The sequence below is a fragment of the Argiope bruennichi genome, chromosome 4, assembly GCF_947563725.1.
Source record: "Argiope bruennichi chromosome 4, qqArgBrue1.1, whole genome shotgun sequence".
NCBI classification, from domain to species: domain Eukaryota; kingdom Metazoa; phylum Arthropoda; class Arachnida; order Araneae; family Araneidae; genus Argiope; species Argiope bruennichi.
In genome coordinates this window covers 54282761-54305548 of record NC_079154.1, presented here as the reverse complement: position 1 = coordinate 54305548, position 22788 = coordinate 54282761, and the positions used below count along the sequence as shown (strand labels likewise).

The 22788-nt window shown below is 29.7% G+C and overlaps 1 protein-coding gene across 1 annotated transcript in view; it reads left to right on the top strand.

Annotated features, from left to right (window-relative positions):
- LOC129966265 (cell adhesion molecule Dscam2-like) overlaps window positions 1-22788 on the top strand; it is a 217908-nt gene that overhangs the window by 128545 nt on the left and 66575 nt on the right. The window contains exon 4 of the mRNA XM_056080679.1: window positions 1018-1221. Coding sequence (XP_055936654.1) covers window positions 1018-1221 — 204 coding nt within the window. The remainder of the gene's footprint in view (window positions 1-1017; window positions 1222-22788) is intronic.

Genomic DNA, 22788 nt, shown 5'->3' with positions numbered 1-22788 from the left:
ATATTGCAAATACTGTCTTAGCTACAATCTGATAAATTTACTAAATCTTGTTCCATCCTATGGCTTGTAGACAATCAATTCCTGTTTTACAGCTCAGATGGTATTTTTCCTTCTTTATTTTTCTTCCAATTTAATTTAACTTTTTAAATTTAGAAAACTTTCCACTACTCGAATTGGGGGTTGTAAGTGTTTGGGAAAATAATTGTTATTAAATTTAAAATTGAAATACCTGGTTATCCAAAAGGAAAGTGTGGGTTTAAAAAATATATATTTCTGCTGAAATATAACAGATAGAGACGTGTACGATACATAGCTGGATTAAGCTCTAATATTAATTGTATATCTTCGAATAATCCAGGTAAAATCAGCGCTGTTGTTTTTTCACAAAAAAACGGCAACACTTCAGGAAAAATTGTTCTGTGTACTGCAATGTGCAAAGAAAGATTCGATCATTCTAGCGCAATATGCATTTTGTTCTAATTTTAACAAAAAACCGGTTCTTAGTTAACGGATTTATGGGTGATAAAAAAAACTGTAGATGTTCAAAGACAGAAGCACTGGTCAGATGAAATTATTTAGTAGTTTATTCAAACTACTTCAGAAATTAGCCCTGTAAAATTTAGCCTTATTTGTAAGGGCACATAAAAGACAGCGTGTATACACCACGCTATTCCTTCTAAATATCAAGATTTGCGAGATCTTTACAGCATTGAGTTTAATAAAAAGGGATCATTTACTTCAAATGCAAAGAATTTCAGAGTCATTGTTTATATCATAACAAGTAAAGCTCATGTTAAATGCGTAAAATAAAATGTTAACTTTCTTTTATCTAGCTATGCATCATATCTGTCTCTGTTGTCATTCATTAGAGATAAATATTTTAAACTGCTTCTTCTTTTTGAATGGTTCAACAGGATCACATTTTAATGCTAAAATTATTTGTGAAATCAGCTACATATTCAATGTTGAATAAATATCTTACGAAATGTAATTTATATACAATTTTCTACATTCCAGGTGACAGTGGGAGTGGATCAACAAGTGGAAATGGCGAGGATCAGTCTAGCGGTTTCATGTATTCAAATCCGAGATGGATGATCTCGTCGAATGGGTCACTGATTATTGCGCAAGCGCAGGAATCGGACGCTGGAGTCTATGCATGCCAAGTCGAAAATGGTATCGGACCTGGACTAAGCAAAAATATTGGTCTTAAAATAAATGGTGAGTTTCTTTTCTTTTTAATAACATTCAAACAGGCGTTTATTGAAAAATTCCCATTCTTTGTTCTCCAATTTTGATGTAAATACTTTGAACATATTGTAGAGGTGATTCATACATCAAAAAACGCACTTAGTAAAAGTTTGATGTTGCAGCTGAAATATTTGATTCATTATAACTTTTTGTGACAACAATCACATACAAGTTCTGTTAATAATGAAAGAGAATGCATGTGTAACTGCCTGTTGGCTAAACCGTTAAATCTAGTCACCAAGTTTAGTACCAATATTATTTCTAAGATAACGACGTGAACCTCAAAGCAAATCTTAAAAAAAAATTCAATTAAAAATTTTCAAGACATTTGACATCGTATTGTGCCAACTTCCAAAAATATTATTGCACCAAAAATGTTCTCATTATTTTAACCCTTTCTAGGGCCGTGGGAAGTATGCTTCCCACCAAATTTATCAATCTTTGTATGAAATTGTGTAGGTTGGCATAAGTTCTGACACATTTTTTTAGTAAGTCAGAAACTTAGATGCTTCAGTTCTTTATCTCAGACAAAATGATGTGTCTTGATTTGTTACTTAATTAACCAAATTAATTAATGAATCAAATTAAATTTATCTAATAAGCTAAATGAATCAATTTTCTTATTGTAATTTTAAGCCTAAAAATATTTTAACATATGACTAGAAAAAATGACCTTTTTAAAGGGTTAAAATTCAACAATTTTTTAATAACTCAGATAAAATAATTTGTTGTGTAATTTCTTTGATAATTTCTTTCCCATTTAGTTGTGCAAGTTATTCCTTTCTGATTTCTGATATTATTTTTTTAAATTTGTATACAATATTTGCATATTTGCTATCAAAATACTTGCATAATTTTCAATAAAACAACCATACTTGTTTCAATGAATTTCAAACTATTTTCCTTACTTCATGAATTATTTTCGTTGTTTTCTCCTATTGCTGAAAAATAAAAAAAAAGAAATATTCTACTAAATATATGCACGGTTTACAAAAATAATCAAAGTAAAATTATGTTCTACAAAAGATAACAAGAATTTGAAATAGATTACCAGATATTCGAGTTTTAAGTAACACTGAGATATCAAGGACTTGTCTCTTTTCGAAAGATTTAAATACACAATAAACAAAACAAATCGAAATTTAATAAAATTACGCTATTGTAATTCCCATCATCATTTCTTGCTTCAAAATATTTTTAAGGGACCTATGAACATTAACTAATGTGTAAAAGATTTATTTGAACCGAAAAAAAAAAGCTAATGTTCCAGGTGAACTGACTGGTTGCTAAAGGCGGCTAGTGTGCAATATTTTGATAGCAGATGTAACAAACTTATACAAAAGAGTATAATGTATATAATTTATATCTCCCTGGCTGTCTCTACTGATAACGAAACAGAACGTGTGTGCTTATTGGGTTCTGCATGACATATCATTTGAGCTAGAGGTACCAAATTTGGTACATATATAATTTTGAGGATTAAAAGGTGTACTTAGGAATTATTAAAAAAAATTCTTTTAGAATTTTAATTAATTAAAAATGCATTGTGATAATTTCTGAAAATATTGTTACACAAAAATGTTTTTACATCATATTATAATTTAAATATTTTTTTTTATTTTAAAGAATACCAATTTAATTAACATGCAGACTTTTCCTGAATTTTGGCAAGTTTTTAAAAAAAATTTTAGCTTAATTTTCAACAATAGATTTTATTTATGAACTGAAATTCAAAATATTTTCATTATGCCTTCAAATCACGTGCTTTCTTTTTAAATTTAGCAGCTAAGTAAAAAAGAATTCTGTTTAATATCTCTTTTTTTACATGAGGAATATGAAAGTAAAATTTGCAGAATATGTGTAAAATGTTGAAATGTAGAAACCGAAAATGTAGAAATTAGATTTTTCTGACAATTTGTTTTTTAATAGTACTATTGTATCATAATTTGGCCTATAAGGATGGCTAATTTATGTGATGTAAAAAGTAGGTGTTAGATTCTTTACATGCCACGGTTTTGATGTCTGTCACAATTTTATTTTCTTCTGTTTTAAAAATATTTTCTTAGGAAAATCAGGAACATTAAGTCATGCATAAAATATTTTATTGAAAGCAAACATAACAAGTATTACCGATCAATACTTGTGTTTGCTTTCAATAACCGATCAATACTTATTCCCGGCTGTTGCATAGTAATTCGAATCTCATGTAGCTAATCTTTACAAACATGCAATCTGTGTGACATATACAGGAATAAAATGCTTTGGCAAATTTGGCATGCAAAATTTTGAAGATATTTTTTAATAATTTCATTAGCATAATGAGGATTCCAATTAATTGATTTGTGCATGTTTTATCTTATCAAATTTACCTTATCCAAATGTCGCATGTCACATTTATCTTATTGAAATTCTGCATCTTATTAAGTTTCAAGTATCAAATTTATCATATCAAATTTATTTTATTCTAATTTCGCGTGTTTTATCTTATCAAATATCACATTGATTTTATTCTAATTTCACGTGTTTTATCTTATCAAATATCAAATTTATTTTATTCTAATTTCGCGTATTTTATTTTATCAAATATCAAATTTATCTTATCCAAATTTGGATGTTTAATCTTATCAAATTTTACATGTTAGAATTATCATATTTACCTTATCGAAATTCCACGTGTTGTATCTTATTAAATCTATGAAAACAAATTTCAAATATCAAAATGATTTTATCCAAATTTCGCGTTTTTGTCTTATAAAATTTCAAAATCAAATTTATCTTATCCAAATTTTCCATATTTTTTCTTATCACTATAACTTTTCTCCGAGTGATTGTAGCTGCTCAGGAAATTCACACATTTGAATATTTCATGATTCATTTCTAAATATATACACCACGAGGAATAAATTTTATCACCTACAAGAAAGTAATCCTTTTTAGAGAGTCTTAGTTTTACCTATCCTTCCGCTCCGAAAGAACCCCCATAAAAATGTTTCACTATCTGGTTCCAAAATGGGAAAACTATAGTGGAATCATCCTTCACGCCTTCCTCTGAATATTCCGCTATCGATTCAGAACACTCGCCGAAATCAAAAACTTTATTTCACTTTGGGCGCACGATGCCGTAAAAAAGGGATATGCCAATGCACTTAAAAAGTTTACTGGAAGAAGAAAATCCACCTGCGAGAAAAAAAGATACAAGGAGAGAAGCCTGGAGACCCATAAAAACAGAAAAAGTAAAAGTTAGAGAATCCTTGAAGGATATGGATTCATAAATTGTGAGAAAGAGAAAATCCTTTCGTTTTATGGAAAACTAAAGCAAAAAATTGAGACATATTCGTTGCTAGATAACTGGCTGATCCGTGAAGTAAAAATTGGACTTCTGCACATGCCCATGGAATCGGATGAACACATAGGAAGAAAGTTTTATTTTTTAACCACTTTAACAAGGACTGTTCGAAAAAGCCTGTTAATTAGAGATACGGTGCTGGTGCAGAATTTTTTATCTTAAAGAAATTAGGGTGCGCAGAGAGTTGATGGGACATATTTTTTTCTTTTTAACTGTAAGATAAAGAATTTGTATTTTTTTTTTATTTTAAAGAGGGAAAAGTAAACTTACACGACTAATTAATTACAAGGGAGACAAAGGGTTCGTTTGGGACTTACTTCAATTGATAAAAAGGAAGCTAATGAAACATTGATGAAATGTAGATTCGTTTTGAATGAATCTTAAATTTTATTAGATTTTGAAATGATACACTTCATTTGGCAAGATTTTGCCTTAAAAAATGCAATTTCTTTTTTAAAGAAAGTTCGGTGTAAATTCAGGTGAAATAAATATTTACTCCTTTAAAAAAAAATATTTAAGAAAGAGAAAGCATTTAGAGATACGATACCTTTAACTGTTTTTTACTTTCGATTTTTTGTACGAACATTACATCTCCATTAACTCGATTTTATGTTAATTGCAAGTGTTTTCAAATTTTTTTTAAAGCACAACCTGCCGGATTTGTTTCAATATATCATTAATTACTCCTCGCTGCAATGAAAGTTTTACAATGATTAAATGGCATAAACCGGGTGATTCATAAGTCCGTTTTCCTCGTTAATATTTGAAAATTCAATAATTAACGGAATGATGTAGGTGGAGTCATAAAAAAATTGATAAACATGTGGGAAATGACAGGGGTTTTATTGAAACAAAAAAAGTTTCAAAAAATGGGAGAAGATGACGATTGTTTGTAAAACTTTTGTGGACCGATGAAGCCCATTTTACACTCTGAGGTTCTGTCAACCCCCCACAACTGCAGAATTCCGGTTACTGAAAATCCTAAAACTGTCATAGAAACCCCACTACATGACATGGGTTGTGAGGGTATTTGAAGTCGCAATGGGTTGTGAGTCGATCGTCCCTTCTCATTAGAGATCCTAAAGACAATATCTGACGGTAATATCTAGCCACACTTACAGATATGCTATTTATAGAATTGTTCCTCGACTGGATGTGTTGCTGGTGAATGATGATCAACACGGTGAGCATTTGTTATAAAGAACATAGTCTTTGCAAAAACCCGTTACCTTAATTATTGCTTTTGTTATCAAATAAAGAGTCATCTATTGGCCGTTTTTTGTATTTTTTTTTTATTTCAATAAATCCCCATGTCATTTCAAGCATTTGTGTGAATTTTTACTTCTATATCTACATTCCGTAAATTATTGAATTTTCAAACGTTAACGGACTTTCGAATAACTCAGTACATTACGAAGCAAAATTTCCAAATTGCAAGAGTATTGGGACAATTTGACTATCATTTTAATCTTAACCTTCTAACTCTAATCATGCCAATGCATTTAATATATTTAGGGAAAACCAAAGAACCAGTTCTTCTGCCACAAAACTCAGTTTTGGGAGAAATATCAGAAACCCTACTTCATTATACATTCTCTAATGAGATGGCTATGATTGAGTTCCCCACTTTTAATCATTACTCCAATTTCGTCAATTTTCAATTGATTTGAAGCTTATGGTTTTTAAATATATTATCAGTAGTGCTCCGTTCTTATTCCGTTCCTCCATATTCTAAAGCTATTGCAAAATGAAACCTTAACGTAGCCCCAGTCTAACAATTATAATTTCACCCATTTTAATCGCCAGTTAATGTGTCGTTTTGCGTGCATAGCTAAACAATCAAGTGCAACTTAAAATAATACTGTCTTTTATTGTATTAATGGTGTAACAGCTAGTTAACTATAACTCTAACCAGAAATCCACCACTTGGAAACTTATTTGACTGTCTAACTATTACTAGTTATTTATTATATCATTAATATTTTACTATCTTCAAGCTCGGAAAAGTTGTGCATTTATTCAATAAATGTCTTTAATAATAATCCCGCTCTAGGGCATAAATAGCCGTTATCTCTTATCATCTTATAATGTCAAAGTAACTACTCGTTGTCTCATAAACAACAGCGATTAACATTTATTAAGCGATGAACCTTTTTTGTGTGCAACTATTTAGTGATTAATTGGAATCTGATACGGCTTCAATTTCTTCTTCTTTTGGCTATCTGACTACATTGGAAAAATTCATCGCCAGCTTCCTTTCAGAATTGTGTTGTTGATTGTAAAATGATTGCATTTTGGAAATGTAGTGTTTGCGGTTGCAAACTAAGCTTTCCTCTCTTTTATGTGAATTTCGGGCTATGATTCGGTTTTAATGATTTTAAGTTAATGATTTCTGTTTTAATGAGTTTTAAGTCTAAGAATCGAACGTTTATTTCGTGTTTAAACACCCTTGACATTTGAGTTCAAAGGGTGAAGTCACATATCAAATGCATCTTTTCACTAACGAATCTAAAATAAGAACAATTTTTTTATTCGGAAGATCGGAGGAGTTTTTATAAATGTAATATAGAACTGGGGACTATTTTAAAAACTTTAAAAAAAGTAACATAATAATTTCTTCGTTTATTTTAAACAAATATAGACATATCTTTTATTTCCAACATATGTTTTACATAAAGGATACTTTTCATAAAAATTTAAACGAATCTAGACTGTAAAGATATAGTTAGATTAACGTACTGTTTATAGAAAATCAACACGATGCCAAATTAAGATTCATTTTGGGAGAGTAGCAAAATGAATAGCGCCTCGTTTTCAAATTTCCATTCTACACCACCGTTTAATACTTCACGTCAGATTTAACATAAACCAATCTCTCATGCTCCCCACGAACTTTGAACTCGAATAATTTTGGTCCTTTTAAAACGCGACATTCTTAACAGGTCGCCATACCCTTGACATTCAGCAGGAATTTCACTGGATTTTTTTTTCTGCAATTCTATATTTCTTTCATTCCTTTTTCGAAGATTAAAGATGATCCGTTTTAAGCATTTTCTGTAAATTTGCCTGCATCGACCAATGGCTTACAATTTGGAAATACAATGGAATTGACTAATAGGACCAATTTTAACTTTTCTAAGATTTCTGTAATTTTCTATCCACATATTGTTCACATATATCATTATAATTCTTATTTATTTTGGTAAATTTAAAACTAAAAGAACGAACTGTGAAATTTCTTTGCAAATTCTGGATCCTTGTTGAATGCAGCTCTTGCTGTCAGAGATCGTGAAAGAATAATTTTTAAACACTTGAGGACTTTTCTTTTCTACAAAATATTCAATAAAGAAGCAATGATTTCACCCCCCCCCCCCATTTTTAAAAGTTAAAAAAAAAGATACGAATTGCATTATTCATTTAGAAATTTTATTGCTGATTTATTGTATTAAAAAGTGCTACATGTGCTTGTTTTACTTATATTGATTAACTAAGGCAGACAGAGTATAATTCAATCGCGATTTGTGGTTGTCGTAATATTTTTTTCAATTCTATCGTAGAGCACCCTAAATATGGGGATAAGGAGTTTCCGGTTCAGTGGTTGATTCTCGCTTCTTTAGTAGTTATTGCAATGCTCATTTCCATGATGGGACATAAATGGAAACTCCTACGGGTGGGGTTATCCTGTGGCCACTGATGGCCATAAGAATTCAATCTTAATTCTCGCCTCCGTTCTAATGCGACGGTCATTTAGAATACTTCGTGAGGTTCAGTGTATCAATTGTAATTCCTTTATATAATAATTATACTTATTTCAGTTGTTAATTTTGTAAATTATTTACTAATTTATTTAAATTATTATTTTTAACATTGTTAAAATGTTTATTATAATTACCGATATTTTATGTAAAAAGATTTTTTACCATTCATTAATTTATAATGATTTTTTAATTAAATTTCATAAATAACAAAAATAAAGGTTTACTATCAAATTTTAGTTTAAAATAAATTATTTTTCTACATTGCTATATATAGTTGTAGATCCAATTTTTATTCATTCGAATTTACGAATGAATCGGATCCTTACTGCTATCCCATCAACTCCGAAAAAACCAAGCTCCATTATATTTTGAAAGAAATTTGTACTTAATCATAGAGGCGCAATGCGTGAACAAAACTCATTTCCAAGCATGCCCAATGATCCAATTTTTCCTCCCCACATCTACATGGCCCAGAAAGCATTTTCTACCAGAAAGAACGATGAAAAGAAGAAACGAATCCCTCCGGGATGTTTGAAGAAATGATGCATCAACAAAGCACGCGTCGATGTTTGATGCGCCTTTCTTCCAAAACAAAACATCAAATAAATTCCCTCCCAGAGGAGGCTATTAGCGTTTTTGTGACCTCCAATGGCGTGACGTTCACTTGCCATTAAGTTATCCCAAAGCTCACCGGCGTGAATGGTGGAAAGTGGAACAAAAAAAACGAAGACCCGCTGCGAAAAGGATTGCTCCTGTAAATGAAAATAGAGAGGTTATGACAGCGAAAGATGTTCCCAAGTTTTAAGTACTGGTTATTTCGAGTCATTGGAGGCTCGTCATTCATTTACTTCCCGACGAACGTAAACCTTACAATTATTCCGAGAAAACTCTTTTGAGCTAAAAGAAAACGTACGTTGAATGTAATGAGCACGTATTTTTTTTCTTTGTTTTATGACTCGAAATCTGAAGAAGGAATTGTCACTTGAGTAAGTTTAAACTTGTATTGATTTTTTGAAGAGGAATCTTGTTATTTAATATTTTTTGGTTGAATGAATTTTATCAAACATTTTTTTTTCCTTTTAAAATACAACTTTTTACTTTCTAGCATGCGAAGTATAGAGAAAGTATTGTTATCATGAAAAAATTCGAACTCAATATTTTTACGAATCTCCACGTTTTAGACCCCCCTTCAGTTCGAAAAACAATTTTTTTAAAAACGTGTCTGTTTGTCTGTCTGTGACAAAGCTAACTGAAAAATGCGTTGAGATAGACGGATGAAATATAGCATATAATATTTACACAACATTTATAGATTACTATCACATTCCGAGAAAAATCCCTTCAGAGAAAGTTTATCTGTCCGGCTGTTCGAATATAAGCCAACACGATAACTACATTATGAAGAGAGCTAGATGGATAAAGTTCGTTATACATATTTATTTCTATCGTGTAGACATCTATCAAATTTTGAGCCAAATCCAATGAGGGAGTGACCGTCTGTCTATCTGTCCCTTTCAGAAACATCTAAATTTAAAAACGCAACGACAAAAATATATTAAATTTGGTAAGTGAATGTATGACTGCAGGTGTCGATTCAGTGACTTCAGATATATTCAGAGTCAAATTTTAGTTTCAATCTTTTGATCTAAAAGACAAATTCGAATTTCGGATACTATTCCCCGCATGACAAAGATGAATCGTCAAAAGAACTCGCCAGGATTATAGATTCCCTTAAAATACTAAATTTATACCAAATGTTAATATTTCGTAACTATTGTATGCCAATGCCACGTAGGTTGTTATCTAATATAACACTTTTATTAGAGAGTAAACGAGAAAGTTTTAGGGGGACCTCTTCCACTGGTTAATATTCTAAGGCTAGAATTCAGAGAATTAAATAAAATAATATTAATGCTGCTTCGACTGCATTTTCGTTCCTTCTAGAAAAGCTACTAGCTTTTTTGCAATTTTCAAAGTGATCACGAAAACGCTAATAGTTTCCTCTGTTTTTAAACCCTCTAGATCAACTGTCTGTCAACTTGTCTGTATTCCTCTTGTCTTTCTTTCATATTTCCTCAATATGATTCATTTTGTATTTAACTTCATCATATAATAAAGGGAACTGAGCATGCATTTTAAACCTTTCACCTTTCGCCGACTGGATCCAAAATTTGACACAGATACACACTTTTTGTGGCATGATATCATACTGAACATTTATTTCTTTCATTGCTTTTATGAAGTACAGACAGATAGGCAGGCTATCTTATCGTTGACGATTTGATCTACAATTTTGGCATTATTCCCACATAATTAAATTCTCCTTCCAAATTGTTGTATTTTTCTGTTGAAACAGATTTGCAATTCTTCTGATAAAACACACGTACAACATTTTATCCATTTATGCCATTACATTCTTGTGTTATCATGCTGAACATTGACTGTGATGCATAGATAGGTAAATTTACTCTCTAAAATTTTCGTTTGGCAGTAAATATTGATCTGTAGTTTTAATTTAATGATAAATTATTCATTGATCTTATTCAATTTTTGAGCTTTTCTGTTTAAAGACAAGCATAATTAGTTCTTTAGAATTCAGGGAAAGTAAAAAAAAATATCAATTTTAACAGTGATTTTTTTTTAGTAATTGCAATACTTTCTCCGTATAGAGAAAAAAAAAGAGTAAATGAACCCTCAAATTACCAAGAGCCATTTATAATGATACGGGTATTTTTGCCATTACAATTTCCAGTTGTACAATCAATTCAAATGAATCAATCAACCAATTTATATATAATCAACAATTTATATGAAATCACATATGACAAACATAACTAGATTCTATAAAAGATAATTTCAGGTCTCCAAAGTTGAATTTTTAGTAATTTCATGCATGTATCTTCTTATTTTTTTTTTATTCTTAATATTCAATTTGTTATAGTTCTTGAAGTCATCCTAGATGGCGTGTTTTTGTACGGTAAAAGAATTTTGGCCATCTTGGCGAGAAACTATATATCGTTCGTAAATGTCTTATCTTAAACCTAGGATCTAATTGCAGTCTGTCATGTATAGTAACTCGATGATATGCTCTTTTTCTTGCAGTAAGATGCACAATAAACCACTTTCAATTAAATCATATTAAATGGATAAATTCTTATTAAATAATTTTATCACCGATAATAGAAAATATTAGTAATTATATGAAGATAATTATGTGGTTGAATCCATTACATTATACATCCATTCAATCTTCTAAAAATTCGCAAACATAAAACAAATCGAATTCAGATGAACGAAAGATGGTTTACCAAAATATAGATTTAATATAAAATTGAATCAAATGTGTAAGATCAGCGAATAATATTTTAATCATAGGTGTTGTATAGGCAAATGGGTTTTTTTCTTTAATATTGAATGTACAAAAGCGCTCTGCTTTTTAAATATAGTATCTGCCAATTAGCCATTTGTTTTTTTAAATGAAAATAAGGAATTAACGTGGAAATAAATTATATATGGAAATAAACTATAAAAACATGGAAATAAACTATAAAAAATTAAATAAATGATTAATCAGAGTGAAAACTATACAAATATTTTGTTCCAAATAATAAAGGCCAAACGTTTTAATAAAAAATAAACTGAAAAAAAAATCGATGATATTTCTTTAGATATTGCTCTAATGATTTCGTCAAATTATCCGAAAAAAAATTCAGATTTTTTTTTCTTTTCACTTACCATTACCCTTCACATTCCTTGAATATGGAAAACAAATAAATTTCCATCACATGCAGATTTTCAAACTGCAACCGTATCTACCTACAAACAGATAAGATTGGCGAATCGCATCTCAGTCCGTCCTGAGATTTCTCGCCTAAAAAAACTCTTCCTAGATTTCTATGTAAAATAAAAGGGATATAAAAAGACAACATCTCCGTGCTCTAACTCAATATGCGCGAAATAGAAAAATAGTAATAACGCGCCCAAAGAGGTCCAAACCTATTTTCCGCAGAAAAACATTTCTCCCTATTGAAAACTCCCCAAGAAACTGTAAAAAAGGAAGGGAAATGCATTTTTGGGAACCATTTATTCTCTCGCTCGATATCTCTCGCAAAAATGCGGGCAGAAATATTCTCTCCGCTGCGGTGCATACCTCTCGTGCGATACAAAGATTCCAAGCACCCCCCGCTTCCTCCATCTTTTGACAGATGCACTGCTGAAAAGCATCAATATTCCAATGCGGTGCTCTTCAAATTTCGTTAGGTTCTCTCTTGGACCCTTTTGGAGATAAGGAGCAAAATTTTTTTTCTCCCTTCTCATTCTTTTTACTCGAGGCTAAGATTTATATATTTTCGCCCATAACTTATGCCGCCGCGAGAAGAAGAGTCTTTGTTTTAGGGGTTAATGGCGGAGGAAGAGATGGCCAGTAATCTCAGTGATTTTATTTGTAGTTTTTGTTTGGCTACGTGGGGTGCATACTTTGTGGCTGTGAAAGCCGCGGACCGCTATTTTTCAGGTCGTTCCCAGGGATGGCGAGAGATATGGGAAATCTCCAAGTGCTTTAGGAATATGATGCCTATGTAAAAAAGTTATATCTACCGAAAGATTTAATATTCTTTGGTAATGCTTTTGCTCTTTATGAGTTTTGTTTTTCCCTAAAGCACAAATAGGAGTATCATTTATAAGCTAGAAATTTATTTTTTAAATAATGTTGATTCAGAGATCGAAAGGTTTTGACAAAACTACTTAGTAAAGCGGTGTGTGTGTGTGTGTGTGTGTGTGTGTGTGTGTGTGTGTGTGTGTGTGTGTGTGTGTGTGTGTGTGTGTGTGTGTGTGTGTGTGTGTGTGTGTGTGTGTGTGTGTGTGTGTGTGTGTTTTACTGTTTACTGAAAATATAAAGAATTCGTTATTTTTATTATTATTTATCAACTTTTAATATCTGGTTACCTCTAAATAACATGACTGTTTGGTAGTTATGCAATATTTGATTTTTATTTTTCTTCATGCAACGTTTTAAATGCAACTATTTTGCAAACCTGCTTTTTCTGTTATATCGTTTAAAATTATCTGTTCTATCAAACTTGCGTTTGTCAAAATATTATTTTATTATTATACAAATATTATATAATATTTATATAATAATATAATACAAATAATATACAAAATATTAGTACAGATTTTTATTATGTAAAACTTTCTACATTTATTACTCATATAAAATAATGTATTTATCTACATTTGTTGATTTTATTTTGCATAGGTATAACGGATACTGAAAATTGTTATTATTTTCTTCATAGTTGTCCAGATTTTAGCGTTGGTTTTTGATTGCGATGCTATATATCCCAAGAGCACTCAGAATTAATGATTTAAATTGAATTTGTTAGTCAGTCGAAATTTTGTTTTCTATTTAATTTTTAATTGTAGTGTGGGGTTTTCACCAATAAATTTACCACTGGTACATTAATTTTCTTAATATTCTTCACAATTTAGAATCAGTAATTAAATTTTAGAAAGCGATATTAATCATTGTTAAACTAAATAAATTCTCTTTAAAAATTATTATTTAAATCTGAACAAAAATTGCATTATAATTATCAATAGAAAAAAATTAAATTGCTTTAGTAAAATTTTCTATGTTTTATTTCATTTGAAACGCAAAATAAGTGGAAATTTTTACCTGATATAAATCTTGTAAGATGAATTTAAAAAAATGTAATCGCCATTGTTTAAATTTAAATTTATTACTATAGAATTTTCTCATTTCTTTTGTAAAAAAATAAACAATGTCGTAGTTTTGATAATAACAGAAATGGGAATATTCGCTTTTGGAATTTGTGGTACAACTTGGTTATATATGATTTAATGCCATTTAAACTCTATCCATTAGACACGATTATTTTGTATTCGCAGATTATTAAAGATTTTGTATTTCTTCTTGGCTTTAAATCTGTTTAATAAGATCAAAGCAATTCTTTTATTTCAACTTATTTCCAATGTATGCTAACGACTCATAATATTCATCCTATCCACATCTAATATATATCAGAAACTGTATTTTTGGTTGTACTTCTGTTATAAATTCTTACTTTAATCTTTGTAAATCCTTCTTTCTCTCAAAGCATAAATAAAAATTTATTACGTAAAAAACGCTCTATATAACGGATGTAAAAAAAATAAGAAACGGAGCGAATTTTTTCGTATTATTTGACAAAGATTTTTTTTTTGGCTTGGGTTGATTTTTTTTAACATTACTTAGTTTGAGAAAACGCTGTTTTGAAAAGTAACACTGTACATTTTATTCTTTTTAATTAAGCAACTAAACAAAATTTCGAGTTAAAAGCTAGTGATAATTTTTTTTTAACTACCACATCTATTTTTGATAGAATTTTTGAATGCAAACAATTTTTATCCAAATATTCAATGTCTTACAAACATAATTTTGATCTTCCATTTTTCAATATTTGTTGATATAAATTGTTTCTGATATATAACTTGACAATAACTACAGCAGTAATTAATATATGCAATATCTGCTATAATTTATAAATATATATATTCTTATGTCACCTGGCCACCTTTGGAATATATTTGTTTAAACTTCACTTTGCTATTCAATAAGATTGAAAATTATGAATTTAAATGGAGCAGTCTGCAACTTACTGTTCTTGTGAATTTATATTTGTATATACAGCGAAATAAAAACGGAAGTGACAATAGTACCAAATAAACAAGAAAATAATTTTTTAATCGCAATTTTAACATCCGCCAAAGCTTTGTTTGATGGGAAATTGAAGTTAGTAGGATTCTCAGTATAGAAATAAGAACATTGTTATTGATCATTGTATCAAATTAAATTTTAAAATTTCACTTTGATTTGAAAAAAAATTGTAAGAAAATTGAATATGTATCGTTGAAAAGATAATTTTTCGTATTTAAGATTGTACAAAAATCATTTTAGCGAGATAATATTTTTGGAAAATGCAATTAAAGGATACAAATAATGCACTTAAATTCTAATTACATTTTAACAAATTAAACAAGCTATTATCTTGAAAAACATGTGCACCAAATTTCAGTAAGATCGCACAAAAACTATTGATTTGTATTAAAAGGTGTACAAACAAACCGCCATTTCGATATACTTGTATATTGACTACATTTTATTTTTTATATATGATCGTTTTTCAAGTATCCAATGCATTGTAGATATATTTTGGCAAACTTCCTCCGTTATTTTAACTTTAGCCCAAAGAAGAACAAATGAGTTCCTCCCTTTTCTTTATTTAATTCCTTTTAATTTCAACAATCTTAAGGACGCGCATTTTAGAGCCCTCATTTTCTAGAACACGGCAAACCTCGGAATCATCACAAACGATGCCTTTGAGGAAATTTCATTCTCTCGTAGAAGAATTGTTCGATTTTTCCCGCCAACAGCTATCGATCCCGACCATTCCATCGAAATTTATACAGCTCGGGGCCGAACAACTTGTCGCTTCATCCGTTGTAACGAAGTTCATTATTCTGTAACGAATCCAAAGTTGGTTGGAATTATTGAATTCCTTTGTACGGAGTTTCCTTTGAAACGGCACGTCTGAAGCGATTCGTTTAGCTGTTGCCAACGGTTTCGGAGAAATAAAGGGGAAGTAAATCGTTTGCAGCGTTCAGAGCTTTTATTGGGCGGAATTCCTTGAACTTACTTTTATTTTAAAAGCGAAGATGCTCGAGAAAATGGAGAAGGGAATAACCAAGAATAATCTTCTTTTCTTTAAGCCGCTTCATGCTAGAAAATTACTTTCAGAATATTTCATATTGAAGGCTTATAACTTCGTAATTAATGACAAAGTTTTATAATAAAGAAGATTATTCCATTGGTGGAAGTTAAGTAAAATACTTAATAAAGTATTAGCAGATTCAATAAAAATGCCATGCATAAGTAGATCTTAAGGTAAATAACCAGATTGAAATGTTGGTATTTGGCAAAATTATAGATTATGCAATATTCCTAATTTCTGAAGAGGGATTTTTTTATGAAAACTTTTGAATCTTGTTTTAACACTCTTTCTCTGAGATGGTGTAAAGATTCTTATAGTTAGATAATTTGGCTTGGAATGTTATATTTGCATATTTACAAAATTAAAAAAATGCCAATCTTTCTTTCAAAATGGCATAATAATTTCTCAGTATATTATGTAGTTCCTGAGATGCAGAATTAGCTTCCTATTCGTTTAAGAAGAATTTGAAATTGTTTTATTGATTTATTGTGTGGGGAAAAAACTAAAACTTTTATGTTGCTTATCAATAAAACCCGTTATTTTAAAACTGAATAGACATGCCCCTTATTTCTTTATCCAGAAACTAGGTGATATATTTCTAAAGTTATCTGCACGTTTTTAAATAAATTGTCTGATTAACTGAATTAGAATGTCTTTGCTTTAAGCATATTTTTAGTGAAAAAAAAACCTTTCTTCCAATTTTATAATATTTTTGGTTTTTAATTGATGTATTTATGTTTCATACGCTTTTTTTTCAATCTATTTCATGCAAAAATATTTTATAACATTCTTCAAAAAAAATTATTTCAAATGTAGTCACATGTCTTGACTCTCCGTGTACCTGGTGAAGAGCTGAAATGAATGCACTTACCCTATAGCTGTATAATTCAGTAAAAAATTAACAAATGATGCATCATTGAAGCATTAGGAATACTACAAAATCAATATGGGATCAATTCCCAATCGATAGTAAAGATGGCCGTTAGATAAATAAGCATAAATTACAGCAATTTCGATATGAAATTAAAAAGAAAACAAAATCTAGAAATTTTAGCTTCCAAGATATCGGAATTTGAATACTATTCAGTTTATAACTATATACAACTAATCAACAACCATAACTTATTTTTATTTTATCTTAATTTTTTTTAATTATACTGGTATATAATTATATAACAAAATAACTGGCATTTTAAAAAAAATGAATTTAATATTTTCACAATATTTATGTGTATAAATCTAGTAACCAAAATGATGAAAAATATTGTAGAATATACTTGGAACTATTTTTATATTCATTAATATTAAATTGTATATAAATAAGATTGACATCATTGTAAAGCCTTTTTTAAAACTATTAAGTGGTATAAAATAATTTGTAGGAAATAATATTCTCTAAAGTTAGTGAGGAAAAAAGTTTTTTTAAAAAAATGCTGATCTTTAATTAAAGATGTTATCAAAATTTTGAGGAATCCATTCTTAACGAATACCTACAACTCAAGGAATAATTAAGATTCACGTTTGTTAGTTCTGTGTTCAATAGTCTGCACTATATAGCTTTTGTACGATTATTTTCACCTTGTATATTTCATGACGCAGGTTACAGATATTAAGCAAGCCTATTAACGTAGTCTTGGTGATATACTCTACACTAAATCCATTTGGTTATGACCCATACAAGCCTATTAACGTAGTCTTGGTGATATACTCTACACTAAATCCATTTGGTTATGACCCATACAAGCCTATTAACGTAGTCTTGGTGATATACTCTACACTAAATCCATTTGGTTATGACCCATACAAGCCTATTAACGTAGTCTTGGTGATATACTCTACACTAAATCCATTTGGTTATGACCCATACAAGCCTATTAACGTAGTCTTGGTGATATACTCTACACTAAATCCATTTGGTTATGACCCATACAAGCCTATTAACGTAGTCTTGGTGATATACTCTACACTAAATCCATTTGGTTATGACCCATACAAGCCTATTAACGTATTCTTGGTGATATACTCTACACTAAACACTAAATCCATTTGGTTATGACCCATACAAGCCTATTAACGTAGTCTTGGTGATATACTCTACACTAAATCCATTTGGTTATGAGCCATACAAGCCTATTAACGTAGTCTTGGTGATATACTCTACACTAAATCCATTTGGTTATGACCCATACAAGCCTATTAACGTAGTCTTGGTGATATACTCTACACTAAATCCATTTGGTTATGACCCATACAAGCCTATTAATGTAGTCTTGGTGATATACTCTACACTAAATCCATTTGGTTATGACCCATACAAGCCTATTAACGTAGTCTTGGTGATATACTCTACACTAAATCCATTTGGTTATGACCCATACAAGCCTATTAATGTAGTCTTGGTGATATACTCTACACTAAATCCATTTGGTTATGACCCATACAAGCCTATTAACGTAGTCTTGGTGATATACTCTACACTAAATCCATTTGGTTATGACCCATACAAGCCTATTAACGTATTCTTGGTGATATACTCTACACTAAATCCATTTGATTATGACCCATACTTATTGAGTCTAGTGACTATACTAAACGGGAAATCAGGCTAAATCCAAATCATATAATATCCATAAACTGATTTAGGCAATTTAATTTTGAACTCTTTTTAGTATTTAGCAGAAAGAAAAGAAAAAAAAAGCATTAATTAAACACGTTAGATTCGAATTAATATTTCTTGATAAATTACTACATTTTGAATGGTCTAGTGAAATTAAACTTCTGAAAATTAAGGAAATATCAGGAAATTAAGGAAATTTGTTTTCAATGCGTGCTTCATTTACTGCAGATAACTCGCATTCTGATTCATCAGAAAATGATAAAAATGGCTAGAAAATTATCGAATTATACGCTAATGACAGCACAATGTTTTGGCTCCAAAGATTTTTCACGACTTCTGAAGAATATGCATGCAAGGAATGATTCATTGAACACAAATAACCAATATATTTTAAATCAGCGCAGTTAACTAACGAAGATGATTTTTAACTAATTAATAACTTTAATGGATTTATTTTATCTAATTAATTACCTTAATACTAAGGAACTAAAGGAAACAGTTTCTGTTAAACTTTTACAAATTTTGTTTTCCAATTTGATACAAAATAGTGGCGCATTATTGAACAAATTTCTTGCATATAATTTTAACTATCAGGCTTTTATTAGTAAACTGAAAAATATGTTTTTACTTTAATTATTTTCTATTTTTAAGTCTTACATTCACAATTCATTATAATAATAATAATAAAATGGGATCTTGAAATCTTATTTCTCAAATTCATTGATAAATGGCGCCTATTGTATGGAACCAAAATTTAATTAAATTACTCCATTAATTCATTAAAAAAATTTGAAATATGTAAATAGTGTATTACCATTTCGAATATACAAATTTCAAAATTTCAAAACTCTAGTTAATTTGATTACAAACTCTAATAAACTAATTCGATTAAATAAACCAATTTGTTATCAGCTTATAATTGTTATTAGTTTATAATTATATTATAAATTAATTCGATTGTAAAATTACATTCTTACTGAAGGGAAACAAATTAAATAAAAGAGTGAACCTAAGTCACATTAAATCGAAACTTAATTTAATCATCACAAAGAAACCCAACCTTTAAAAGAAAACAAGCAGTTGTGAAATCAAATGTTGTGCAAGCCATCTGCCAAAAGGAGGCAGATGGCTTGACAGACCAGCAGGCAGCTGTTCAAAACTTTCAGCTTCTATGCAGAAACCAGCCGCTGACAGTGAAAACACTCCATTCGATTCACAAGCTCCCGCACCTTGCTGCCAGTAATTAATAGTAATTAGCGCTTCCCTTGAAGGCATTGTTATGCGAGCTCATCTCCATCTTAAGAATGCCTTCGGGCGTATTCGAATGCCTACGACTTGGTGGAGAATCGCTCCCATTTGATTAATTAAAACTCCGACCCGAACTGAGGACAGCAATTATGCTCCTTATTGTTTCCCATTCATCCCTCGTTAGGACGGAATTAAGCTCTTGATTGTCGTTGGAATTCTCGATTTGTATATTCGCTAATCGGTTTCTTCTTCAAAGATTTCTTAAGAAGAGCGAATCATTCCGAGTTGAATGAATTGGACTAATTTCAAAAGCTATCCAGACTCTAAATAGTATTAAAAATAATGTTGAATTCCCTGTTATCGTTTATCTTGAGTAGATATTAATATTTTTCAGTAGTGTTTTAATTTAAATGTTGGAAAGTATTTTATTTATTAAATTATTGTCGTTTAAATCATTTTTGTATGTGGCAGAAAAGGATTTTTGAAGAGGAAAATACCTTTCAATATCATAAAATATATCAATCGATAATTAAAAAAATAATTTCTTTATATTTGAATATTTGATAGTAAGAAATAATTATCGACTAGGGTTTTTTTTTTCGATTTTCATCAATTTATATTTAGAAATGATACTTCCCTAATGGAAAGCTGATAGTAACTGAATAACTGTGACACTATCAAGAATCATCTAAATTGGAAATCCAAAGATAGATTTTTTAACCAGCTATTTCTGATTAGAAAATAATGAGAAAAAAATTGAGGGTGCGGTACTGAATAAATTTAGCTTGAATCCAATGTAATTTAGTGTAATCCAGTGTAATTTATCCAAATCATAAAATAATCCAGTTGCAATGATCTGATTAATAGTACGATTATGACTAAACCTTTACCACATCCACCTTCCAATCCATCGTTTATTCCTTAGAGATTAAAATCTTTAAATTTTGTTCTCAGATAATTGATATGTGTCATATATCATAAATTTGGCTTTTCATATAATACATTTTGAGAATAAAAGTTTCCAAATTTTTCGTTTTCATTTGTTTATCTTGAGATGTACACATTAACGTACGAAATTGACAATACATAGAAAGCTACGAACAGCTGATTCACCATTAAATGCCTTGATACATTTTTTATGATACCATTAAGAGTTTCATAACATTAAGCAAATTTCTTAATTAAATATTGGATTTTATTACGCGGAATATTCATTCGTTTTATTTTAATTTCAATTTTATTTAAATATATAAATTGATTTCAACTGTATGCAGAGGTAGCGTAAGCATTAGAGGCACAAGACGAGCGCTATACAGTAAAAATTATTTCCATCTAAACAGACATAAAGATCTTGTTCGAATTGTATTCCAGATGTCAAATTATTCATTTTACCAGGTTTGAGAAAGCTTACTATGAAGAAAATTATTCCTCAGGAAGCTGTCGTTTCAAGTGTTTCTTCTCGTTGAATATCAGTAGTCATTAAAAGTAATAAATCGGTTCAATAGATAAAACCCCATTTCTCTGCATTCATTTGATTATTTTGTAGAGTGAAAATACAGCACGCCTAATGTCATGCTGAATCCTCTTCACCCTTTTTTTAAATAACTTTTAAGTCTCATTTGAGAATGTCATAAAATATAATTCTAATGTCGTAATTTCGACCATAGTAATTTCGCTCTCATCATTTAATTTCGAAGTAAAACTGTCAATTATTAAAAGAATGTTTGAAGTTCGACAAGTTTCTTACGATGTATTTGTTATTATTATTACTATACAGAATAAACATTATTGGTTTTAATAAGTATTCTTTTTTTGATTTTTTTTTTCTTATGCAAAAATATTGAGTCAATATTATAATTGTCAGAAAATTCGAACTCGAGATTTTGAAGAATATCCATGTTTCGGACCTCCCGAGTTCGAAAAAACACATTTTGTAAATTTTTATCAAATTTTGAACGTAATTCATTAAAAGGCAGTTTATTTCTCTGATAGTTCAAATATAGTCCCTAATTTCAAAACGTAAAACCCTAGATAAATAAAATTTTGCACACAAGTTTAGCAACAAAAATTTAAATTCTTTTAATATTTTGAACCAAATCAGTCGAAAAAATGACTGCCTGTCTGTCTGTACTTTCTCATGCATGGAAGCGCAATGAATTAAATCACTGAAAGTGGAGATGTGATCTCGTAATTTCAACTGTAGTTACATGTTGGATTTTGATTAGTTTTAGTTCGGTCGGGAAAAACGACATCTGATATATATAAAAGCTCAATACATTAAGCAAAAATGTTAAATTCACATCAAAAAACAATATTTCTTAATTATTCTACACAAATGTTATGAAAGGCACTCGCGATCTTACTCAAGATTCGCAATTTTTATGTGGGAGATGATGAATAAAAACTTTTATTGGAGATTATATGAGAAAGTTTCTTGTAAACCACTCCCACTGATTTTATCTGAGTAACGATTATTACTTTTTCTTATTGAATTATTTCCAAATAATTCAGTAATTCCGATGAAAATAAAATGTAGAATCCATTATTTTCTTTGCTGAATAATGTAGCCTAAAGTTTCCTTGAATCATATCCCAATTAAAATCTTCAACACAATTTCTCTGTGAATAGAATTCAAAAATCAATGAGTTTAATTTTTTCATTATAGAAAGTTGACAACAACTTGAAAAGAAATTGTTTTCAAATATCTATTATTTTTTAAAATATATTCATAACTGTATTTCTGTAGATTCTAATTCCATTTATAATTAAAATCAGATTCTATAGATTCTAATTCCA